Source organism: Capra hircus, chromosome 21 (genome assembly GCF_001704415.2).
Source record: "Capra hircus breed San Clemente chromosome 21, ASM170441v1, whole genome shotgun sequence".
Classification (NCBI taxonomy): Eukaryota; Metazoa; Chordata; class Mammalia; order Artiodactyla; family Bovidae; genus Capra; species Capra hircus.
This window is the reverse complement of record NC_030828.1, coordinates 15,855,779-15,877,577: the sequence shown is the minus strand read 5'-3', so window position 1 is coordinate 15,877,577 and position 21,799 is coordinate 15,855,779. Positions and strand designations below refer to the sequence as shown.

Below are 21,799 nucleotides of genomic sequence, written 5' to 3'. Positions count from 1 at the left end.
GGGTCTGCCATGCTTTGGGGCACTTTCGTATCTTGGAGTCCTGCTCTGTCCTGCCCCTAACACCCCCCGCCAAGGGTGTCTCCACCTGGATCCCTCCAGGGTGGTCCAATGCACAGCACCCCATGGCGGAGGCGGGCCCAGCCCAACCCCACGGCTCCCGGACTGGCTGCCCCAGCGTGGATCTGGGCCAGGGATGGAGGGAGGCGGGCCGCACGGGGCCAGAAAGCCTGAGAGGGCCTTCGCCCAGTGGCTTAGAGTGTGTGTGTGTCCATGTGTCACTGCGTGGGGAGAGCAGGACTGTCCACTCTCTGGCTGGCCCTGGGGCCAGGCCCTGTGCACAAGCAGCCTCCGAGCCCCCCGCCCGCACCCCCCGCAGGAGCAGGTACTGGTGACATCCTGGTCACACGGCTGGCATTCCACTCCAGCGCTGTCTGTAAAGTGAGTCCGGGAGGAGCTACACACAGCGTTCCAGACCACACTCCGGTGGGGTTCAGAAGCAGCCTGGCTTCCTGGCTGGGTGGGGCACTGGGCAGAGGTGTTCAGGGACCCAGAGCAGGTGGGGCTATGGGACAACAGGAACTGAGGTCAAGCCTTACCATCAGGGCCCCGAATCGGAGGCCACATCCCTCTAAAGGCCCCGCACACGGGGGCGTGGTGGGTGGCATCACCCAGCTGCACGCCTGTGTGTGCTCCGCCGTGTCCGACGCTGTGCAACCCCACAGGCTGTAGCCCTCCAGGCTCCTCCATCCACGGGATTCTCCAGGCAAGAGCACTGGAGTGAGTTGCCGTTTCCTCCTCCAGGGGATCTTCCCCACCCAGGGATTGAACTCAGGTCTTCTGCGTCTCCTGCGTTGGCAGGTGGATTCTTCACTGCTGAGCCATCTGGGAGGCCCCAGTGGATGGCCATGTTTGGGAAGGTGTCTGACGATTGAGGGGCAGTAGCAGGAATGAGGATTAAGCAGTCACACAAGGTGTGGGGACCGTGCTGTGTGGTCTGGAATCGAGGCTGGGCAGTTCAGACCTGGTTGGGGGTTGCTGCTGCTGAGCTTGTGAGGCCAGGTCAGCACAGCCTGTCGTCTGTGATGCCTGGTCCCAGGGCCAGGCTCAGAGGTCAAGCTCTGTAAATAATTGCCAACAAGTGAGGGGCTCTCAGGAGGCCTGAACAGGGCAGGGGCTTTGTCTTACAAAAGAGGAGACTGAGCTGCAGAGAGAGTGGTGCCCTGGGTGGGCGGTAGCTTGGGGACCACTGTGTATAGTCTGGGTGTGGGGTCCTGCATTTTCCCACTCCTGCAGACTGCACACGGACAGGCACACACCCCTGAGCCTGAGCTCTTCACCTGAGCCCTGTGGGCCGCAGTGGCTGGTTTGCGCAGCATTGTTCCTGGTGGGCCACTGGCCCATGGTCTGCCTGGAGCTCGGGGGCCAGAGCAGCGAGGCCAGGCCCAGCCCCGCTGTCTTCCCCGCCCAGCCAGGGAGCTGGGGCCTTGCCCGGGCAGCTCTGATCACGTCACCGTGGCTTCCTTGGTTCTTTGCCAGGAGAGGAGGGAGCAAGGGAGATAGCCGTGTACTTGGATCTTGACTGACAACCGAAGCTGGAGCACAGCCTTCCTTCATCCGGTCGTTGTTCAGTTGCTCAGTTGTGTCCGACTCTGCAACCCCGTGAACTACAGCACGCCGGGCTTCCCTGTGCTTCACCAGCTCCTGGAGTTTGCTCAGACTCATGTCCATTGAGTCAGTGATGCTATCCAACCATCTCATCTTCTGTTGCCCCCTTGTCCTCCTGCCCTCAATCTTTCCCAACATCAGGGTCTTTGCCAAAGAGTCAGCTTTTCAATTCAGGTGGCCAAAGTATTGGAGCTTCAGCGTCTGTCCTTCCAGTGAACATTCAGGATTGATTTCCTTTAGGATTGATTTGATTGATCTCCTTGCAGTCCAAGGGACTCTCAAGAGTCTTTGCCAACACCGCACCAGTTCAAAAGCATCAGTTCTTTGATGCTCAGCCTTCTTTATGGTCCAACTCTCACATGCATACATGACTACTGGAAAAACCATAGCTTTGACAATACGGACCTTTGTTGGCAAAGTGATATCTCTGCTTTTTGATACGCTGTAGGTTTGTTATTGCTTTTCTTCCAGGGTGCAGCGTCTTTCAATTTCTTGGCTGCAGTCACCATCTGCAGTGATTTTGGAGCCCCCCAAAATAAAGTCAACAGGTCATTGCTTCAGTACAAAAGTGACCTGGAGTGAGGAGGGGTCGGGGGGAGTTACACACTTTTGAAAGTAAAAATGAAAAGGGGTTTTTTCTGGCCTTGTTACCAGCTGGAAGCACAGACTTCTGGGGTCAGGACGCTGCATGCAGTTTGCTTTTGGCCACTTTGAGGCCTAGGGTTTTGCCTGGTGTTGGCTGAGCCTCGTTTCCACAGCACCATAGTGGGGTTTGGGGTGTCATTGACCAGACTTAATTAAAGTGCTTTGGAATCCTTGCATTCAAGCTCGTGTCTGCTCCGGGGACCAGCACTCAGAGCCCCACGTCCCTGGCCCAGCAGAGATGGGCAGACTGGGGCACGTGGGGCGCTCACTGCAGCCCAGGAGCCCAGAGTCACCTGTCAGGACCAGGGAGACTCCACTGGCTGCAGGTGTTCCGGCTGCTGTGGTTGAGGCAGATCTGAGTTGCGTTAGTGTCCCACTGTCACCCAGGGCTTTGTCTCGGCTTCCCACTGGGATTCAGAATGGAGCAGGTGTCCAGGGAGTGAGCCACAGGCCAGCTGGCCTCATTGCAGCTGGGTCCAGAGGCCTCTAGAGAGCCCTGGATTTGCAGAGCACGTCTACACTGAGCGCTTAGGCTGACAGTGGCTCACGGCGAGCTTTCCAAGGGCAAGGGTGATGAGGAATGTGGCCACGGCTGCATGGAGCCCGGCTCAGGACAGAGCCCCGCTGGGAGCAGAGCCGGGGCATGCGGCTCTGCCTGGGCTCTGTGGCTCCTTGGGGATGTTTTGCAAAAGGCCCCCTGCATGAATCTAAGTCTCCTTGGCCAACGGGGTGGCTGCTGGGCTGGAACTGGATGGCCCACATGGGAGTCAGGCAGCCGGCCGCCTCTCCGAGCCTTGGCTTCCCTGGCTGCAGAATGGGGCATGCAGCAGCATCCCTGAGCCGAGGAATGTATCCAGAGCGCATGCCGCTTAGCCCTGCCCTGCTGTCCTCTTTTTTATTAAGATTCATTTATTTTGGGGTGTGCTGGGTCTTCATTGCTGCGCAGGCTTTTCTCCAGTTGCAGCAGGCGGGAGCTCCTCTCTGGTCGCAGTGCACGGGCTTCTCGTTGCGGGGGCCCCTCGGTGCAGAGCACAGGCTCTGGGGCCCGTCACCCTCAGTAGTGGCGGCTCCCAGGCTCTGGAGCACAGGCTCAGTAGCTGTGGTGCACGGGCTTAGTTGCTCCCCAGCATGTGAGATCTTCCCAGATGAGGGATCCAACTCATGTCCCCTGCATTGGCAGGGGGATTCTTTACCACTGAGCCACCAGGGACGCGAGCCCACCTGCTGTCCTCTTAACTGGGCTGGGGACACCGTGGCATGTTCTTGCAACCATGGGAGATGACTGTAGGTCGAGGTCACCTGGGCAGGCTCCTATCCAGAGATGACCCTCAGGCTTTACCGCCGGAGTCATCCTTTGACCGTCAGATTGAGGGGCGGGGCTTGGTCTGGGTGTGGCAGAGCTGAGCAGGGGTGGGGCGGGGCTGGCCGGCCAGGTTTGGGGAACGCTGCGCGGGCCTGGGGCCTGGCCCCTCTCACCTGTGGCCCCATCCCTCCCCCCAACCCAGCAGGTCGGCTCAGCATGTCGGTCAGCGTCCACGAGACCCGCAAGTCGCGGAGCAGCACGGGCTCCATGAACATCACGCTGTTCCACAAGGCCTCACACCCCGACTGCGTGCTGGCGCACCTCAACACGCTGCGCAAGCACCGCATGTTCACCGACGTGACGCTCTGGGCCGGCGACCGCGCCTTCCCCTGCCACCGCGCCGTGCTGGCCGCCTCCAGCCGCTACTTCGAGGCCATGTTCAGCCACGGCCTGCGGGAGAGCCACGACGACACGGTCAACTTCCAGGACAACCTGCACCCCGAGGTGCTGGAGCTGCTGCTGGACTTTGCCTACTCTTCGCGCATCGTCATCAACGAGGAGAACGCCGAGTCGCTGCTGGAGGCGGGCGACATGCTGCAGTTCCACGACGTGCGGGACGCGGCCGCCGAGTTCCTGGAGAAGAACCTGTTCCCATCCAACTGCCTGGGCATGATGCTGCTCTCCGACGCCCACCAGTGCCGCCGGCTCTACGAGTTCTCCTGGCGCATGTGCCTGGTGCACTTCGAGGCCGTGCGCCAGAGCGACGACTTCAACAGCCTCTCCAAGGACACCCTGCTGGACCTCGTCTCCAGCGACGAGCTGGAGGCGGAGGACGAGCGCGTGGTCTTCGAGGCCGTGCTGCAGTGGGTCCGGCACGACCTGGAGCAGCGCAAGGCCCACCTGCCCGAGCTCCTCCGCGGCGTGCGGCTGGCCCTGCTGCCCTCCGACTGCCTGAAGGAGGCCGCGTCCGGCGACGCCCTGCTCATGGCGGATGAGCGCACGCGGCTGCTGGTGGACGAGGCGCTGCGCTGCAAGGCCCGGATCCTGCAGAACGACGGCGTGGTCACCAGCCCCTGCGCCCGGCCGCGCCGGGCCGGCCACACGCTGCTCATCCTCGGGGGCCAGACCTTCATGTGCGACAAGATCTACCAGGTGGACCACAAGGCCAAGGAGATCATCCCGAAGGCGGACCTGCCCAGCCCCCGCAAGGAATTCAGCGCCTCGGCCATCGGCTGCAAGGTGTACGTCACCGGGGGCCGCGGCTCCGAGAACGGGGTCTCCAAGGACGTGTGGGTGTACAACACCGTCCACGAGGAGTGGTCCAAGGCAGCGCCCATGCTGATCGCCCGTTTTGGCCACGGCTCCGCCGAGCTGGAGAACTGCCTCTACGTGGTCGGGGGCCACACGTCGCTGGCCGGCGTCTTCCCGGCCTCGCCGTCGGTCTCGCTGAAGCAGGTGGAGAAGTATGACCCCGGGGCGAACAAGTGGACCATGGTGGCCCCGCTGAGGGACGGCGTCAGCAACGCCGCGGTGGTGAGCGCCAAGCTGAAGCTCTTCGTGTTCGGTGGCACCAGCATCCACCGGGACATGGTGTCCAAGGTCCAGTGCTACGACCCGTCGGAGAACCGGTGGAGCATCAAGGCCGAGTGCCCGCAGCCCTGGCGGTACACCGCGGCCGCCGTGCTGGGCAGCCAGATCTTCATCATGGGCGGCGACACGGAGTTCACGGCCGCCTCGGCCTACCGCTTCGACTGCGAGAGCAACCAGTGGACGCGGATCGGGGACATGACCGCCAAGCGCATGTCCTGCCACGCGCTGGCGTCGGGCAACAAGCTCTACGTGGTGGGGGGCTACTTCGGCACCCAGCGGTGTAAGACCCTGGACTGCTACGACCCCACGTCGGACACGTGGAATTGCGTCACCACCGTGCCCTACTCGCTCATCCCCACGGCCTTCGTCAGCACCTGGAAGCACCTGCCCGCCTGAGGCGCGCGGAGCCAGCCAGGTGAGCCCCACTCCCCTGTGCGAACCCACTCGGGGCAAAGCCTGCATCTTCAGGGGAGGCTGGGCCAGTCAGGAAGCAGGTGACTGGGAGGCCCTCTGGGACTCCTTTTTTCTACTCTGGAGCCAGAACCTAGCCCCCCCCCCAACCCCCCGCCCCTTTTACAGTTAATCTTGAGCAAAGCATGTAACCCTTTTGCCAGATGGGGGCAACCATCTTAGACTGGTTCCTGGGGCCTGGCTGTAGATCAGTCGCTGGGGGTCTGTGGACACATCGTATGTGGCGTTTAGGCTAACTTTCGAAGTCTGGGGGCACAGTCTCCATGCAGGGGCACCCTCAGAGAATGGGGTCTCCAAGGACGTGTGGGTGTACGACACTGCCACAGCCACCAGCTGTGAGGTGAGGGTTCCCCAGAACCGGCTTAGATCCAGCACTGGAGGCGCTCCTGGATGTGCTGAAGGTATATATCCCCCTGTACGGTCTAATTACGGGGAAAGGATGCGGATTAAACCAGGGCGGAGATGCCTGGGGCAGAGCCCTGGACGCGGGTCCAGACGCGGAGCACCCCGTCGACTCCCCGTGGATTAACAGCGTCTGTGAGTGACGGCACACACACTGCCCACCAGGGGAGCTCACACAGCGTCAGTGTCCAGAGTTTTTATCAGGGCCCCATTGTGTGGGCGTGACTGACTGGCCACACGGTTACTCTCAAGTCAGCTGGTCCAGCATGACCCAAAGCCCCCTAGGTCACATGGACATCACTGTAAACTAAGACCCTCCTGTCAGGTATGACACAGATCACCTCCCAGAAGCTAAGAGCGGACCTCTGGGGATTGAACTTGGGTCAATTACAGGCAGATTCTTGACCGTCTGAGCCACCAGGGAAGCCCCTCTGTTTGGGCAAGGCCACCAATTCTGTCTTCCGAAAATGCTGAGCCCAGGCCTCAGCCCAGAACACTGCAGTTGGGGTGTCCGCGGCCCAGGGCTCAGAGCCGGGGGTAGCTCCAGGAGAGTCCAGAGTGCAGTCAAGGTGAGTGCCCCACCAGGCGGCCCGTGAGGAGCAGCAGGAGGGGAGTGGACGGGGCACTCGGGTGGGCTTGGCCCCACGGGGCCGGATGCCGCTGCAGGCATCTGGTGGGGCCAAGGTGCTGGGCCCAGCTGTGGGCTGGGCCTGGCCCCTCCTGTGGGCAACTGTGTGCTCCCTGGTGCGTGAGGGAGCCTCTCATCTCCTCCCATCCCTCCACAAAATGGAGAGGAGGCCTTCCTCCAAGCATGGGAACAGCCCCCAGCAGGGCTGCCCCGGTTACCCCGGGTTACCACACTCTCTGATCTCAGTGACATCGTTCCATGAAGTCACCACGTGAAACAGGAAGGACACAGTGGAGGCCAGGGGCGAGGTGACACGGTCAGGCGCTCCTTGTGGGCATCGAAGGGGCAGGGGGCTGGCAGGAGGGGCTTGTCCAGGGTGCAGGATGAATGGAGTCAAGGGAAGGGGGCCAGCCTGTCCTGGCAGGGCCCTTTGGGGGGGGAGCTTTCCTGCAGCCCCTCTGGGGTGATCCAACCTGCTCTGAGGTTGGATTTGGGTGTCCTGAGCCAGCCTGGCAGGGGCACAGGGGCTGGGACGGGGTGTAGACTGGTGGGCATTGGAGAAGCTCATCCATGGTCAGGTCTCGCCTCTTAGCTCGCCTCAGATCTTCGTCCCTTGGGGTGGTGAGGTCCTGGGACCCCCAGTGGGTGGAAGGCAGAAGGCGTCGGTCCTGGGGGCTCCAGGAAGCTCAGGGGAGGGTGGGATCAGATGCCAGGTTATGCCAGGGGTGCCTTGATGCCCACCCCAGGCTGTCCTGGGTTCCAGCCTCTCCCTGCCCACAGCTGCTGCCCCATGCTCCTGCAGATCAGAGGAGCCAGCCATTGGCCCCACGCTGTTCAGGTCACAGAAACAGTGTGTGGGGCCAGCCTGAGCTGAAAATTCATTTCCTCAATGGCCTGGCGGCTGCTGACAAAAATCTTGAGAACTCCACGCAGCGGAGGCAGGCAGAGGCAGTCGTACTTGGCTGGGTGGCTCCTGAATGGAATCTGATGTCTCAGCTGCTAAGTCAGATCCAGCCAGGCCTTCGAGGCCCTTAAAGGGCTCCATCCCCAGCAGGCAGGCGAAGCTGGCCCCCGCAAAGGCATCAGATCCATACTGGGTGCGAGGCGTCGTAAAGAGCGGCCTGGTGGGAACAGGCTTTGTTCTCCTTTACGGTTTCTCTGCTTTGTTTGTTGAATCTGCTCTCTCTCTGGGAGAAAACTCTGACCGGCCACAGACCTTGGTCCCCTGGGGGAGCAGGCTTCAAAGAGAACATTGGCGTCTCCTTGTTGGAAACCTGTGGTCTGTAGGCCCTGATGCCTCATCCCACCTCACGCCGCCCAGGGCCAGGGGCTGTGACCTTGTCTGGTGTTGGCCTGTGCTCGGGGCCCTGGAGGGCAGTTCTTCCCAAGCAGGAGAGGGTTTGCGGGGGAGATCAGCAGGACCCCATGAGCCTGCTACTTTCCCAGGACTTCCCCCTGTTTCAGGGACTGGGGAAGGGAAGCAGGCGTGGGTCCTCAGCTCTGACTCGCTGGCTGCTTGACCCAGTTGCTCAACTTCCCTGAGCCTCAGCTTTGCCATCTGGGAAATGGGGATAAAAATTGTATTCCTCACACTAGTTGAGTAGAAGAGATCAAGTGAGGGGCCAAGTTCAGGGTCAGCTTTCCTTCGAGGTTGTGATGAGGCAGGGATGGTGGTGATGGTTTCGGAATGCTTTAGGCGGCCATGGCCTCTGGTCTGGGGTGTCCCTGGGCCAGCCCCTCCTTCTGGAAGGGTCCCTCCCGCACGATCAGGATTGCCCTTTCCGCGCCCCTGGCCAAGTGACGCACAGGCCTTGCCTCTTCAGCGCTCCCCAGCCCGCGGCAGGTGCTGTGGTCTCAGACGGGGACCCGGCAGGGGCACTGGGGCGGAGGGTGATGCCTGGGTGTGCCCGGCCCGCCCTGGGCTCTGGGCGGATGGCGCAATTGTGGCAGGTGGACAGGGTGGGAGGGGCCCCAGACAGCAGCGGTGGGTGAAGGGCTAGGCTCGAGCACCCTTGGCAAGGCTCACGGAGGCTGGGATGAGCAGACTAGTGCCCCTGCTGCCCCCGCCCCCTCCAGCATGGACCACCCCCTCACCCAGCCTGGCTGCCAGCCGGGAACCCCCAGTGCCGGGGCCAGAGAAGGGGGTCTGTACCAGTGTGTCCCAAGTGCCCCCTCCCTGCGCTGCTGTTCCAGCCCCTCCTGCAGGCATCGGACCAGCCTAGCGTCCAGCCTGCAGTGCCTCTCTGGTCCCCGAACCAGAGACTCCAGGGACGACCAGCTGGAGAGCCCCATGCTCTGCAGCACCCCCTCACCACCCCGGGTGACTCCCCTGGTCATCCCCGAGTGCTCTGTTTCTTGGCAGTGAGCTCGTTCCGTCTGCTCGGAAGTGTCTGTTGGAGGTGCTCCTGGTACCGAGACCCAGGGTGAGCGGCTGGTATGAGGCCACAGCTGGTGAGGGCCGGAGCGGGATCTGAACCCTGGCCAGGCCCCAGGCCTGCAGGTGGCTCTGGAGACCCAGGCCCCGAGCATCCCCGTGTCTGCACCCTGGCACCAGTCGCTGCCCGCTGCAGCCCACCTGAGTGCTGCCCGGCAGTGGGGTGGGACGCTCTTTGAAGCTGACCGTCTGCAAGATCTCCAGGGCCAGCCCTCGCCTCCCGGGTCGCAGTCTGATCCTTGTCTCTAGATGACAGTGGCCAGGAGGCTCCTGGAGCTGGGGTGGGCGCCCATCTCTCTGGGCTGCCCGCCAAGTGTAGACCACACATGGTCGTCCTTTCCTCTTGTTCTCTCTCCTGCCCTGACCCTGCCTGCCTCTGGCCTGTGGTCTTTAGAGCATCAGAAGCCTGCCTGGAGCTGTCTTCTCCTCCTGGGCACTGTGGGGGACCAGCCCCAGGGGGTGGGTGTGGGCAGGCACGCCCTCCCGTCCCGCTCTGGAAGAGGCTGAGCCTGTGATCCCCCCGCCACCACAGGAGGGTGGATTCAGCACATCCTGTCCGGCGTTAAAGAGGTGGCGGCCAGGAGGAAACCCCACAGCTCAGGGTTTGGGGCTGGGCTCAAGGGGGATGAAGCACCCCGCATCCGTCCGTCCATCTGCACAGCGTGGCCCCGTGCCAGCCGGGATGGCCTTGGTGGCTGTGGGCCGCCTGCCAGGGCCCCCATGGGTGACCCTCAGGACTGGGCAGTCACAGGGGTGGCGGAGGGCGGGGCTGTGCACGGCAGTGGGGTGACCACTGACCCCACGTCTGCTCTGTGAGGTGGACACGGGTCCTGTTGACTGGAAAAACAGTGCATAACCTAAGGGTTGAGAATTATGTTTTGTTCAGCAGACAAAACTCAGGGCTTAAGCCCAGACCACAGCATCTCAGCTCTGAGGGACCGCTCTGAAGAGGTCAGAGGGGAAGCCAGCGTATATAGGAGATTGTGCAACAAAGACCAGGGAGTCTGAACATAAAAAGATAACTGGTGATTAAAGAAAACCAGCAGCTCAGCTGGTAAAGAATCCGCCTGTAATGCAGGAGACCCTGGTATGATTCCTGCATCAGGAAGATCAGGAAGGGACAGGCTACCCACTCCAGTATTCTTGGGCTTCCCTGCTGGCTCAGACGGTAAAGAATCTGCCTGCAATGCGGGCGACCTGGGGTTGATCCCTGGGTTGGGAAAATCCCCTGGAGGAGGAACTAGCAACCCACTCCAGTATTCTTGTCTCGAGACTCCTATGGACAGAGGAGCCTGGCAGGCCACAGCCCATAGGGTCGCAGAGCGTCAGACATGACTGAGCAGAGCACAGACATCACAGGCCTTCTTTTCTCTGTGCGGGAAGATGCAGGAGCCCGGGCCCTCTGAGGCCACCCCGCTCATGCGCACCCCAGCTCCTGGGCCCGGTGCCCTTGCCTTCCCTCCTAGTCTCCCGGGTGCACAGTCCGGGGAGGCTGTGATGGCTGAGGGCTGCAGCAGTTTTTGTTTACTGATGTGGCAGGCAACATTTTTTTTTTTAATGTAGTCCCGTTTCACAGATAAGGAAACTAGGTCCCAGAGAGGCAGCTGCCAAAACTCCGGGCGGCCCAGACCAGGGCGCCCTGAGTGACCTCAGAGTGAGTGTGGGCTTGGGCAGTGCCGCCCCCCAGCTCCTCTGCCGCCTCCTCAGCAACTCAGGACAGCCTAGAGGGGCTCCCCCGGGTCAGAGCCTGGTCTGGGGCAGCAGTGGCGCCCTGCCCTGAGGGGAAGTCCATGTCCACCTTGTGTGCCGGGCGGGGGTGGGGGGCCCAGGCCCCCGAGTTTTGGGTTCACCACCTTAGAGCATCTCCGGGTGTTCGGGGCCCATTCGGAGCTCTGGCTAGTGAGGCCCTTGGAGGGACTGGGGGGCCTTCACCAGCCCCACTGAGAAAACAGCAGTCGCCCTGCCCAGCGCATGGGAGTGGCTCAGGGCTCTGTGTGGAGGGAGCAGGGCGCTGACTTGACTCAGGCCAATTTCCCAGAGTCAGGGCTCTCAGATGTGGAGTGGGTGGCGCACCCGTCTGGGAGCTTGCTGACCCCTCGGCTCCAGCAGCTTCGGCAGAGCTGGAGTCCGCCTTCAGAGCAGTGGGAGCGAGGGCTGCATCCCATTGAAGGAGAAGGGCCCACAGGTGCCTGCGCTAACTGGAACTGTGTTCATGATCCTGTGAGTTAAGCAAGTACAGACTTACAGCTAGACATGAGCTCCCTGCCCTCGTGGCTCTTTCCCAGCTGACGTCAGGCTGACAGCCGCACAGGCGAAACACGCCCAGAGCTGCAAGACCGAGGATGCGGCTGCTGGGGGACCGAGGCTCTGCCGGCGGGGAGCCTCCTTCTCTTTCCTTTTGGAGTCCCCGTGAGGCCCCCTCCAGCAGTTGGGGGTCATGGAGGCGGCGTCATCTGTGTCTCCTGGCACAAGCCTGCCTCCTTGGTTTGGGCCACCTCTGAGCCCGTGGCACTCAGCTGGCCAGAGTACGAGTGGCATCAGCGTGGAAATGGCGCATGGGTGGGTGTGGACCGTCGGTGGGGAAGACCCTTGGCGGCACCCCAGCCCTGTTCCCAGCACTCCAGAGAGCCTGTTTTTGTTTTTTAAATGTCTATGTATTTGGCAGCGCGGGTCTTAGTTTCATTACCCTCTGAGCCAGCAGGGCGGCCCTCAGTTTGGCGCGTGGGATCTTTGATCTTCGTTGCAGCTTGCCAGCTCGTAGTTGTGGCATGCGGGCTCGAGTTCCCTGACCAGGGGTTGAACCTGGGCCCCTGCTTTGGAAGCATGGAGTCTCAGCAACAGGACCACCAGGGAAGTCCTCAGAGAAACTGTTGTTAGAACTGCACGGAGGTGGACAGCCTTACGTCGCTGTCCCGAGTGTTCCCCGCTCCGTACCCACTCCGGCTCCTTCCTGGGCCTGCTGTGTCCTTTCTCCGCGAGGTGAGCAGCCCAGGAGCTGAGCTCCAGCCAGGGACCCCACCTCCTGGACGGACACACGGCCACATCCCTGCTTGGAGTTGGGCCAGATTATGCCAAGCTGTCACTGCAGGTTGGGCTTTAGAAACTGACCGTGCTGGCTAGCTGGGTTTTCTTCGCTGCTCCCGGGCCGTTTTACACTAGACCTTTCACGTGCGTTAGATGGCTCCATCCTTCTCTGGGAGGCAGGTATCGCCTCGTTTTCTACAGGAAAACGTGAAGCTCAGTGCAGCTGCTCCACCGAGCGCCCGGCACTGGAGTGTGAGCTCTGCGACCGTCTGAGCTTGTCCTGCGGGGTCCGGGTGGACAGGCAGTGCAGTGAACACTGGTCGAGTGCAGGAGTGAGCGTGTTGCCTGCTGCCGCAGCTGTGCTGTTCCTCCTGGCGGCGTGACTAGCCGTGGCACGTCTACGCGCCGCCCGCGCCCATCCTCTGGCCTTGTCCGCCCGCCCTCCCTTAGCGTCTCCACCCCACTGGCCTGCGTTCAGCCTCAGACGTGCCGGACTCCCACCCCAGGGTTTCTGCACATGCTGCTCCTTGCCTCTCGAGCAAACTCCTATGTCCTGCAGGTCTAGGGGTGTCCTTCCCACACCCTCTGCCACAGTAAAAGTTCTTGTTTTAATCTCTAATTTTTTTTACTATTATCTTTAAGGCTTTTATATTGGAGTGTAGTTGATAACAGTGTTGTTAGTTTCAGGGGTACCACAAAGTGATTCAGCCATATGCATACTTGTACGTATTCTCTTTCAAATTCTTTTCCCGTTTAGGTTATTAGAGAATATTGAGCAGAGTTCCCTGTGCTGTACAGTAGGTCCTTGTTGGTTATCTTTTAACTTTTTTTATTACTTAAAAAAAATCTTTCTCTCGGAGGATAATTGCTTTACAGTATTGCGCTGGTTTCTGCCATACGTTTTGTCTGTGTGGGTCTTTGTTGCTCTAATCTTGGGGAGGTGGGGCTGTTCTCTGTTACGGTGTACGGGCTGCTCACTGCAGCAGCTTCTCTTGTGGAGCACAGGCTCCAGGGTGTGCAGGCTCAGTAGCTGTGGGCTCTGGAGCACAGGCTTAGTTGCTCTGTAGCATGTGGGGTCTTCAGACCAGGGATTGAACCCGAGTCTCCTATATTGGCAGGCAGATTCGTTACCACTGAGCCCCCAGGGAACCCCTCATTATCATTTTAAAATATAGCAGTGTGTACATGTCAGTCTCAAACTCCCAACCTATGCCAACCCCCAGCTCTTCCCCTCTGGTAACCATAAATTCATTCTCTTAAGTCTGCGAGTCTGTTTCTATTCTGTAAATAAGTTCATTTGTATCATTTTATCTACAAGTGATATCCTATGATATTTCTCTTTCTCTAACTTCACTTAGCATGAATCTCTAGGTGCATCCATGATGCTGCAAATGGCATTAATTCTTTTTTTTTTAGTTCAGTTGCTCAGTTGTGTCTGACTCTTTGTGACCCCATGGACTGCAGCATGCCAGCCTTCCCTGTCCATCACCAACTCCTGGGGCCTGGCTCAAACTCATGTCCACTAAGTTGGTGATGCCATCCAACCATCTCATCCTCTGTCGTCCCCTTCTCCTCCTGCCTTCAGTCTTTCCCAGCATCAGGGTCTTTTCCAGTCAGTCAGTTCTTCACATCAGGTGGCCAAAGTATTGGACCTTCAGCATCAGTCCTTCCAAAGATATTCAGGACTACTTTGCTTTAGGATTGACTGGTTTGATCTCTTTGCAGTCCAAGGGACTTTCAAGAATCTTCTCCAACATCACAGTTCAAATGCGTCAGTTCTTCGGTGCTCAGCTGTCCTTATGGTCCAACTCTCACATCCATACATGACTATTAGAAAAACCATAGCCTTGACTAGACAGACCTTTGTTGGCAAAGTAATGTCTCTGCTTTTTTAATATGCTGTCTAGGTTTGTCATAGCTTTTCTTCTAAGGAGCAAGCGTCTTTTAATTTCATGGCTGCAGTCACCATATGCGGTGATTTTGGCACCCCAAAAATAAAGTCTCTCACTGTTTCCAATTCTTTCCGCATCTATTTGCCATGAACTGATGGGACCGGATGTCATGATCTTTGTCTTTTGAATGTTGAGTTTTAAGACAACTTTTTCACTCTCTTCTTTCACTTTCGTCAAGAGGCTCTTTAGTTCCTCTTCACTTTCGGCCATAAGGGTGGTGTCATTTGCGTGTCCGAGGTTATTGATATTTATCCCGGCAATCTTGATTCCAGCTTGTGCTTCACCCAACCTGGCATTTCGCATGATGTACAAGTTAAATAAGCAGGGTGACAATATACAGCCTTGACGTACTCCTTTCCTGATTTGGAGCTAGTCCATTGTTCCATGTCCAGTTCTAACTTGCTTCTTGACCTGCATACAGATTTCTCAGGAGGCAGGTAAGGTGGTTTGGTATTCCCATCTCTTTAAGAATTTTCCAGAGTTTGTTGTGATCCACACAGTCAAAGGCTTTAGCATAGTCAATGAAGCAAAAGTAGATGTTTTTCTGGAACTCTTGCTTTTTCTATGATCCAATGGATGTTGGCAATTTGATCTCTGGTTCCTCCGCCTTTTCTAAATCCAGTTTGAACACCTGAAAGTTCTCAGTTCATGTACTGTTGAAGCCTAGCTTGGAGAATTGGAAGCATTACTTTGCTAGCATGTGAGATGAGTGCGATTGTGTGGTAGTTTGAACATTCTTAGGCATCGCCTTTCTTTGGGATTGGAATGAAAACTGACCTTTTCCAGTCCTGTGGCCACTGCTGAGTTTTCCAAATTTGCTGGCATATTGAGTGCAGCACTTTCACAGCATCATCTTTCAGGATTTGAAATAGCTCAGCTGGAATTCCATCACCTCCTAGCTTTGTTTGTAGTGATGCTTCCTAAGGCCCACTTGACTTCACACCCCGGGATGTCTGGCTCTAGGTGAGTGATCACAGCATTGTGGTTATCTGGGTCATGAAGATCTTTTTTGTACAGTTTTTCTGTGTATTCTTACCACCTCTTTTTAATATCTTCTGCTTCTGTTAGGTCCATATCGTTTCTGTCCTTTATTGTGACTGTCTTTGCATGAAATGTTCCCTTGGTAGCTCTTATTTTCTTAAAGAGATCTCTAGTCTTCCCCATTCTATTGTTTTCCTCTATTTCTTCGCACTGCTCACTGAGGAGGGCTTTCTTATTTCTCCTTGCTATTTGGAACTCTGCATTCAAATGGGTGTATCTTTCCTTTTCTCCTTTGGCTTCCGCTTCTCTTCTTCTCACAGCTATTTGTAAGGCTTCCTCAGACAGCCATTTTGCCTTCTTTTTTTTTCCCCTTGGGGATGGTTTTGGTTACCACTTCCTATACAGTGTTATGAATCTCTGTCCATAGTTCTTCAGGCACTCTGTCATTTCAAATCCCTTGAATCCATTTGTCATTTCCACTGTATAATCACAAGGGATTTGATTTAGGTCATATCTGAATGGCCTGTTGGTTTTCCCTACTTTTCTCAATTTAAGTCCCAACTTTGCAATAAGGAAAAACTGTCTCTTGTAACAGACCTGATAAAGTCTATTTTGTCCTATATGATGATTGCTACTCCAGCTTTCACCCCCTCACTTTGTCTGTAGGTGCCCTAGGTCTGAAGTGGGTCTCCTGTGGGCAGCATGTATCCTCTCCTTTTGCCATTTTGTTAATTGTTTTGGATTTGATTTTGTAGATCTTTTTTCATCCCATTTTGTTCTCTCGTGATTTGATGACTATGGTGTTATGTTTGGATTCCTTTTTCCTTTTATGTTTATCTATTGTCAATTTTTGGTTTGCAGTTACCTTAAAGTTTTGATATAGCAGCCTATATATAAACAAGCTTGTTTTAAGTTGCTGGTTTTTTAATTTCAAATGCATTTCCAGTATCCTGCATTTGTATTCTCCTCTTCTCACAGTTGATGTCATATTTGTGTGTAGGTCATTTCCTACCTTTACTGTATGTTTGCCTTCATCAGTGAGTTTTCCCATTTTTAATTTGTTTCTAGTTGTAGCCTTTTCTTTTCCACCTCGAGAAGTTCCCTTATCATTAGCTGCAAAGCTGGTCTGGTGGTGCTGAATTCTCTTAGCTTTTGTCTGTCAGTGAACCTGTTGATTTTTCCATCAAATCTGAATGGGAACCTTGCTGGGTAGAGTATTCTTTGTTGTCGATTTTTTTAAATCAGTTTAAAAGTAGTGTGAAGCTTCCCAGGTGGCTCAGTGGTAAAGAATCCTCCTATCAATTCAGGTGCTGTGGGTTCAATCCCTGAACCCCTGGCGGGAAGATCCCCTGGAGAAGGGAATGGCAGCCCACTGCAGTATTCTTGCCTGGGAAATCCCATGGACAGAGGAGCCTGCTGGGCTATAGTCCACAGGGTCACAAAGAGACGGCTGTGTTCTCAGGATGCGTCTAAGCAACCTGCCTGCTGATGGGTGGGGCTGCGTTCCCACCCTGTTGGCCTACGCATCCCAGCATGGAGCCCACAGCTTGTTGGGTGGGGTCAGGTCCTGGTGAGGAAATGACGCCTTCCAGGAAGGCTCATGTCAGTGAGTACTCCCCAGAACAACCGCCTTCAATGTCTTTGTCCCCGCCATCTGTCACAGCTGCCCCCCACCTCCACAGGAGAACCTCCAGTACCAGCAGGTTAGGTAGGTCTGGCCTAGGCTCTTGTGAGGTCACTGGTTTGTTTAACTGGGTCCTCATGTGCATACGACCTTCCATGCACCCTCCCAGAGTGGAATTCCTGCAGTCCAACCCTGCTGGCCTTCAAAGCCAGGTTCTCTTGAGATGCCTCCTCCCATTCCAGACTGGGGAGCCTGACAGCGGGCTCAGAACTTTCATTCCCGCTGGACAACTTCTGTAATAATTTCCAGTTTGTGAGTTGCCCTCCTCACAGGTACGGGATCTGATTTTATCGAGATTGCACCCCTCCTGCCATCGTACTGTGGCTTCTTTGTCTTGGACGTAGCGTATCTTTCTCGGTGGGTTCCAGCATTCTGTTGTTGTTGTTGATGTCTGCTCAGCAGTTAATTGTAATTTCGGAGTCTTCGTAAGAAGGGCTGAGCTCACATCTTTCTGCTCTGCCATTGTGTCTCCGCTACTGTTTTATGCACTTGCTTTCTTCCATGTTTTATTGGCTTTTTTTTTTTTTTTTTCCTTTGAGTGGAGCTCAGTTTCACTTGCTCATAGGTTGCCGATGCACAAGGCTCTCACCCAGGACTTTAGACTGCAGTTCCTGGTGCAAAATGGCTCTCTAATCTCTTTCTAAGTTTTGTTTTTTTCCCCCACATATAGCATTTCTGTGTGTGTTGGCTGTATATATTTGTTTGTACAAGCCTGCAGTTTCTCCCACTGGAGCACGATCCACGGAGACGGTAGCTGTGTCTCTGGGCCTGGCAAGTTGCCTGCTGGGTTGAGGGTGTGCAGAGCGTGTGTCTGGAGAAGCTGAATGGAGATGAGCAAAGCACAGCTCAGGGAGGTGACGGGCCTGTTCCGGGCCTCACTGCTGTAGACCGGCGAGCCCCATTCTCAGCCCAGGCCTTCCGCCCGGGCCCTGAGCCCCAGCCCTTCCCTGTGGCCTTGTGATCACGTCTGGCTCCAGGTGAGGACAGAGAGCGGTGGGGATTCACCTTTTCTCTCTCGTTCCTCTACAGACGCTACGTGTTTCTCCCCGCCCCACGGCCGCGGCCCTCGCTCATGCACGTGGCCCTGACCTTGTCTGTGGGATGCTCCACCCGGCCCAGCGCTCTGAGCTGCCAGCAGCTGGCCCACCAGTCCTGGGAGCGGTGGCCTCGGGGGCTGCTCCGAGCTTCAGGGAAGAAGAGCCATCTCCGCGTCCTGTGGGTCTGGCTGAGGCCTTGCCTGCTTTGCAGTGGTTTGCGGGGTGGGGGGGAGAGGACCTTCCTGGGGGCGTGGACGGACACCAGGACTCCCTCGGCCTGGAGGAGAAAGACACGTCTGCCAAGCCTTGAGGGCATTCTGGACTGGGGCAGGAGGGCAGCACAGTCTTGGGCTCCAGGCTTCCCTGGTGACATTGTAAAGCCTCCCCACACAGGACGCCCCTGGGAATGGGTGCATCGGGGCTGAGACTGGATTGTGCTGTGGAGAAAGTCCTAAGGGAGAGAACCGTTTAGTGACAGCCACCAGGCTTTCTCAACAAATGACCTCCAGGCCACCAGTGTTAAATAGGCTCCCGAGAGTTGGGCCTCACCCCCAGCGACCTCACCATCTTCCAGTCAGACCAGCCATGCCCTGGGTGCAGACACAGGTGTGCAGAGGCCCCGGGTGGCACGTGCCCATGGGGCTGCCCATTACCTCCCCTCAGAGCCCAGCCCAAGAGGCAGTGATGACCCCATTTCCTGCCAGGAGCACACTGCCCCCAGAGAGGGACCCTACCTGCCCAGATCAGGAGCAGATGTGAGCAGGGGACTCCAGGGTGCCCACGACAGACCCCACCAAGGGCTGGACTCAGCTTGGAGGATGACACAGCCCCGTGATGCTGGCCTCTCAACCTTCCAGCTGGTGATGGGGTCTGGCTCATGTGTCCCCTAAGCTCAAAACATGACAGTGGTCGCTAGAGAACTGCCAAGCGTTTGTTCATTTTCCCACCTCCCAAGTATTGGGCACCTCACAGGTCCAGCCGCAGCCTCGGGTTTCTGGAAAGGTCGGCTCCTATCAGCGGCCCCCGTCACCTAGTGTTAGAGGGTGTGGCTTTGTTCCTTGCCTGCCCCGGTGCACCGTGGGGGCCAGAACGGGTGGTTTCCCAGACCGCCTGCTATGCGGACTGTGTGGCTTGGCGCTCCCAAGTAGGCTGTAGTACTCATGGGGCCGGTTGCTTTCCAGTTGGCCCTGCCCCCTTACAGGACACCTCTGTGCCACCTCCGGGCCTGTGGGTGTCTCCCGGGGCCCCGAGGGCATCTTTAGGGCAGGATTCGCCCACAGATATGCACCAGCCGTAGGCCATCAGCTTCCCCTGGGGGAAAGTCAGAAGGCATGTCTCCAGGTTCCTGGGACCCCACGGCCCCTGCCTTTGTCAGAGCTTCCTCTCAGCCACCCAGAAGCCAGGGGCCTGGTCCCAGGAGATGGCTCAGCCCAAGATGCCGGGGAGGAGGCAGCCCAGGTCCAGCGTCCCTACCGCCTGGAGGGGCCCCCGGCCTGTTGGATTGCTGCGCTAAGTACAGGTCTGACAGCACAAAGGACCTCACAGTGGTGCTTTCTCCACAAGTTGTGTTGTTTTTACCCATTTCTAACTTAATAAAAGAGTTGAGAAATCTTGCCTTCCTGGGGTGCCAAGGCCAGTCTTGGGGGACACAAGGCGTGAGCAGGCTGATCTCTGTTGCAGCGGTCAGGGCTCCCGGCCTGCTGTGCTGGGGGAGACCCACAGGCACCCAGAGGACAGGGCCTCCTGTCTTCAGGTCATTTCAGCACCACAGGCCTTACACTGATTCTCAAGTGGAGTGCCGAGTATTCCTTCCCTGAAAAGCCCCTGCATGAGTGTCAGCTTAAAGATGATTGCCACGTTTGTGTGCTGTGAGCCCCCAGTTAACGCTACTTTGTGTGAAAGTAACACAAGCAGTGTTAAGGGAGGCATCACTACTCGAGTGTGTAGCATCAGCTACGACACTAATGCCCAGGTTGCCTGCGCTCCTTTCACACATTCTCGTAGCTATTAGGCTGTGTAAACTCAAGAAGGTGGGACAGACAGGGTTGTGACGACCACAGAGTAAAGAGGAGGCCCTGCACAATGTCCCACCGCAGGCTCTGGACACCACACACACCCCTGATCCAGGGGACAGTGGCCAGCACACCTTGGGGAAGGATGAGGCTGGCGGCCCTCACACCTAAAATACTGGCCTCACAGTCTACACAAGGATGCTCCCACAGGAAGACACCCCCTTCGGAACCACAGTAAGTAACTTTTCCTTCTAAATTTATAGACACGAAAGTAAAATGGAAAAGCAGAGGACCTGATCCCCATTAAAAAATGAGAAATTCTGTGAAAGTACCAGTAATGAAGCGGACCTCACCAGTCTGCTAGACCCCAAGTTCAAAGAGCCGGTAAGAGAAGTGCTAAAGTCATTAAGAAAGATTATTGATAGAAATTATACTTCAAGCATCTTTGCTGAACACAGTGGGTATGAAGCTCAAGATCAATCACAGAAAGAAAAATGGGGAAAAAATAAATACATGGAGACTAAACAACACGCTACTGAAGAAGCACTGCTCAAGGATCACATCACAGAGGAAATCAGGAAACACCTCGAGACAAAAGCGATGAGAACACAAGCGCAGGAAACCTGTGGGGCGCAGCGCAACAGTCCTAACAGGGAATTTCACAGTGGTACAGGCCTCCTGAAGAAATTAGAGACTCTCAAGCAACTTCAAAGGATAAACAAAGCTAAAGTCAGCAGAAGGAAGGGAATAAAAAGTTCAGAGAGAAAACATTTAAAAAGAACAATGAGTGAAGTCGCTCAGTTGTGTCCAACTCCTTGCAACCCCATGGACTATAGCCTATCAGGCTCCTCCGTCCATGGGATTTTCCAGGCAAGAGTGCTGGAGTGGATTGCCATTTTCCTTCTCCAGGGGATCTTCCCGACCCAGGAATCGAACCCGGGTCTCCCACATTGCAGGCAGACGCTTTGCCGCCTGAGCCACCAGGGAAGCCCCAAATGGGGGGAGGGGGGGAAACAGTGAAACTAAGCTACTTTTAAAAAAATAAAATTGACAAACCTCTAGTCAGGCTCACCAGGGGAAAAAACCAAATAATCAAAATAAGAACGGAAGAAGCGAAATACCTTCCAGTACCACAGAAACACAAACATCATGCTAGAATACTAGGAACAGCTGGTGCTGGTGAAGTCGCTAAGTTGTGTCCGACTCTTGTGACCCCATGGACTGTAGCCCACCAGGCTCCTCTGTCTATGGGATTTCCCAGGCAAGAACACTGGAGTGGGGTGCCATTTCCTTCTCCAGGGGATCTTCCCAACCCAGGGATCAAACCCAGGTCTCCTGCATTGCAGGCAGATTCTTTACTGACTAAGCTATGAGGGAATCCAGTGGACAGTTAGGTAGCAACAAATTGGACAACAGAAGAAACAGGCGCGCTTATAGAGACCTACAGCTGCCAAAATTGAGTCAGGAAGAAGCGTCGCTTTAACAAACCAATCACTAGCAGTGAAGCAGAATCTGTAGTTGTAAAAACTCCCTGCAAACTGAAGTCCAGGACTGGACAGCTTCACTGGGGAATTCTACCAAACAAAGAATTTATCCTGATCCTTCTCAAACCCTCCCAAAAGACTGACGAGGAGGGAACAATCCCAAAGTCATTCTATGAAACCACCATCACCCCGATACCAAAACTAGACAAAGCCACTAAAAAAAAAGAAAATTACAGACGAAAATCTTTGATGAATATTGATGCAAAATTCCTCGACAAAGTATTAGCAAACCTTGACAACCAGCAGTCTAGTGAGAAGGATGTATCGGGATCACACCGCAGGGATTCACTGTGGGATCCCTGGCATGTGGCCTGCTCCATATCTTTCTGGTGTGCATTTCTTGGCCTGGGATTGGGGCTGGGACCAGGAGACAGGGACTTGGTTACCTTATACTGAATGTTCCTGGGCCAGGCAAAACTGCCAGGTG

At 56.4% G+C, this 21,799-nt stretch overlaps 1 protein-coding gene across 5 annotated transcripts in view; it reads left to right on the top strand.

Annotated features, from left to right (window-relative positions):
• The window catches only part of KLHL25 (kelch like family member 25), a 50,406-nt gene extending 30,974 nt beyond the window's left edge, over nt 1-19,432 (top strand). For 3 of the 5 annotated variants that reach the window (XM_018066441.1, XM_018066439.1, XM_018066443.1), the window contains 2 exons: nt 3,816-5,618; nt 17,809-19,432. In XM_018066441.1, coding sequence (XP_017921930.1) covers nt 3,830-5,599 — 1,770 coding nt within the window. In that variant the 5' untranslated portion in view covers nt 3,816-3,829 and the 3' untranslated portion in view covers nt 5,600-5,618; nt 17,809-19,432. The remainder of the gene's footprint in view (nt 1-3,815; nt 5,619-17,808) is intronic. The other 2 variants (XM_018066442.1, XM_018066440.1) reach the window with 1 other exon arrangement.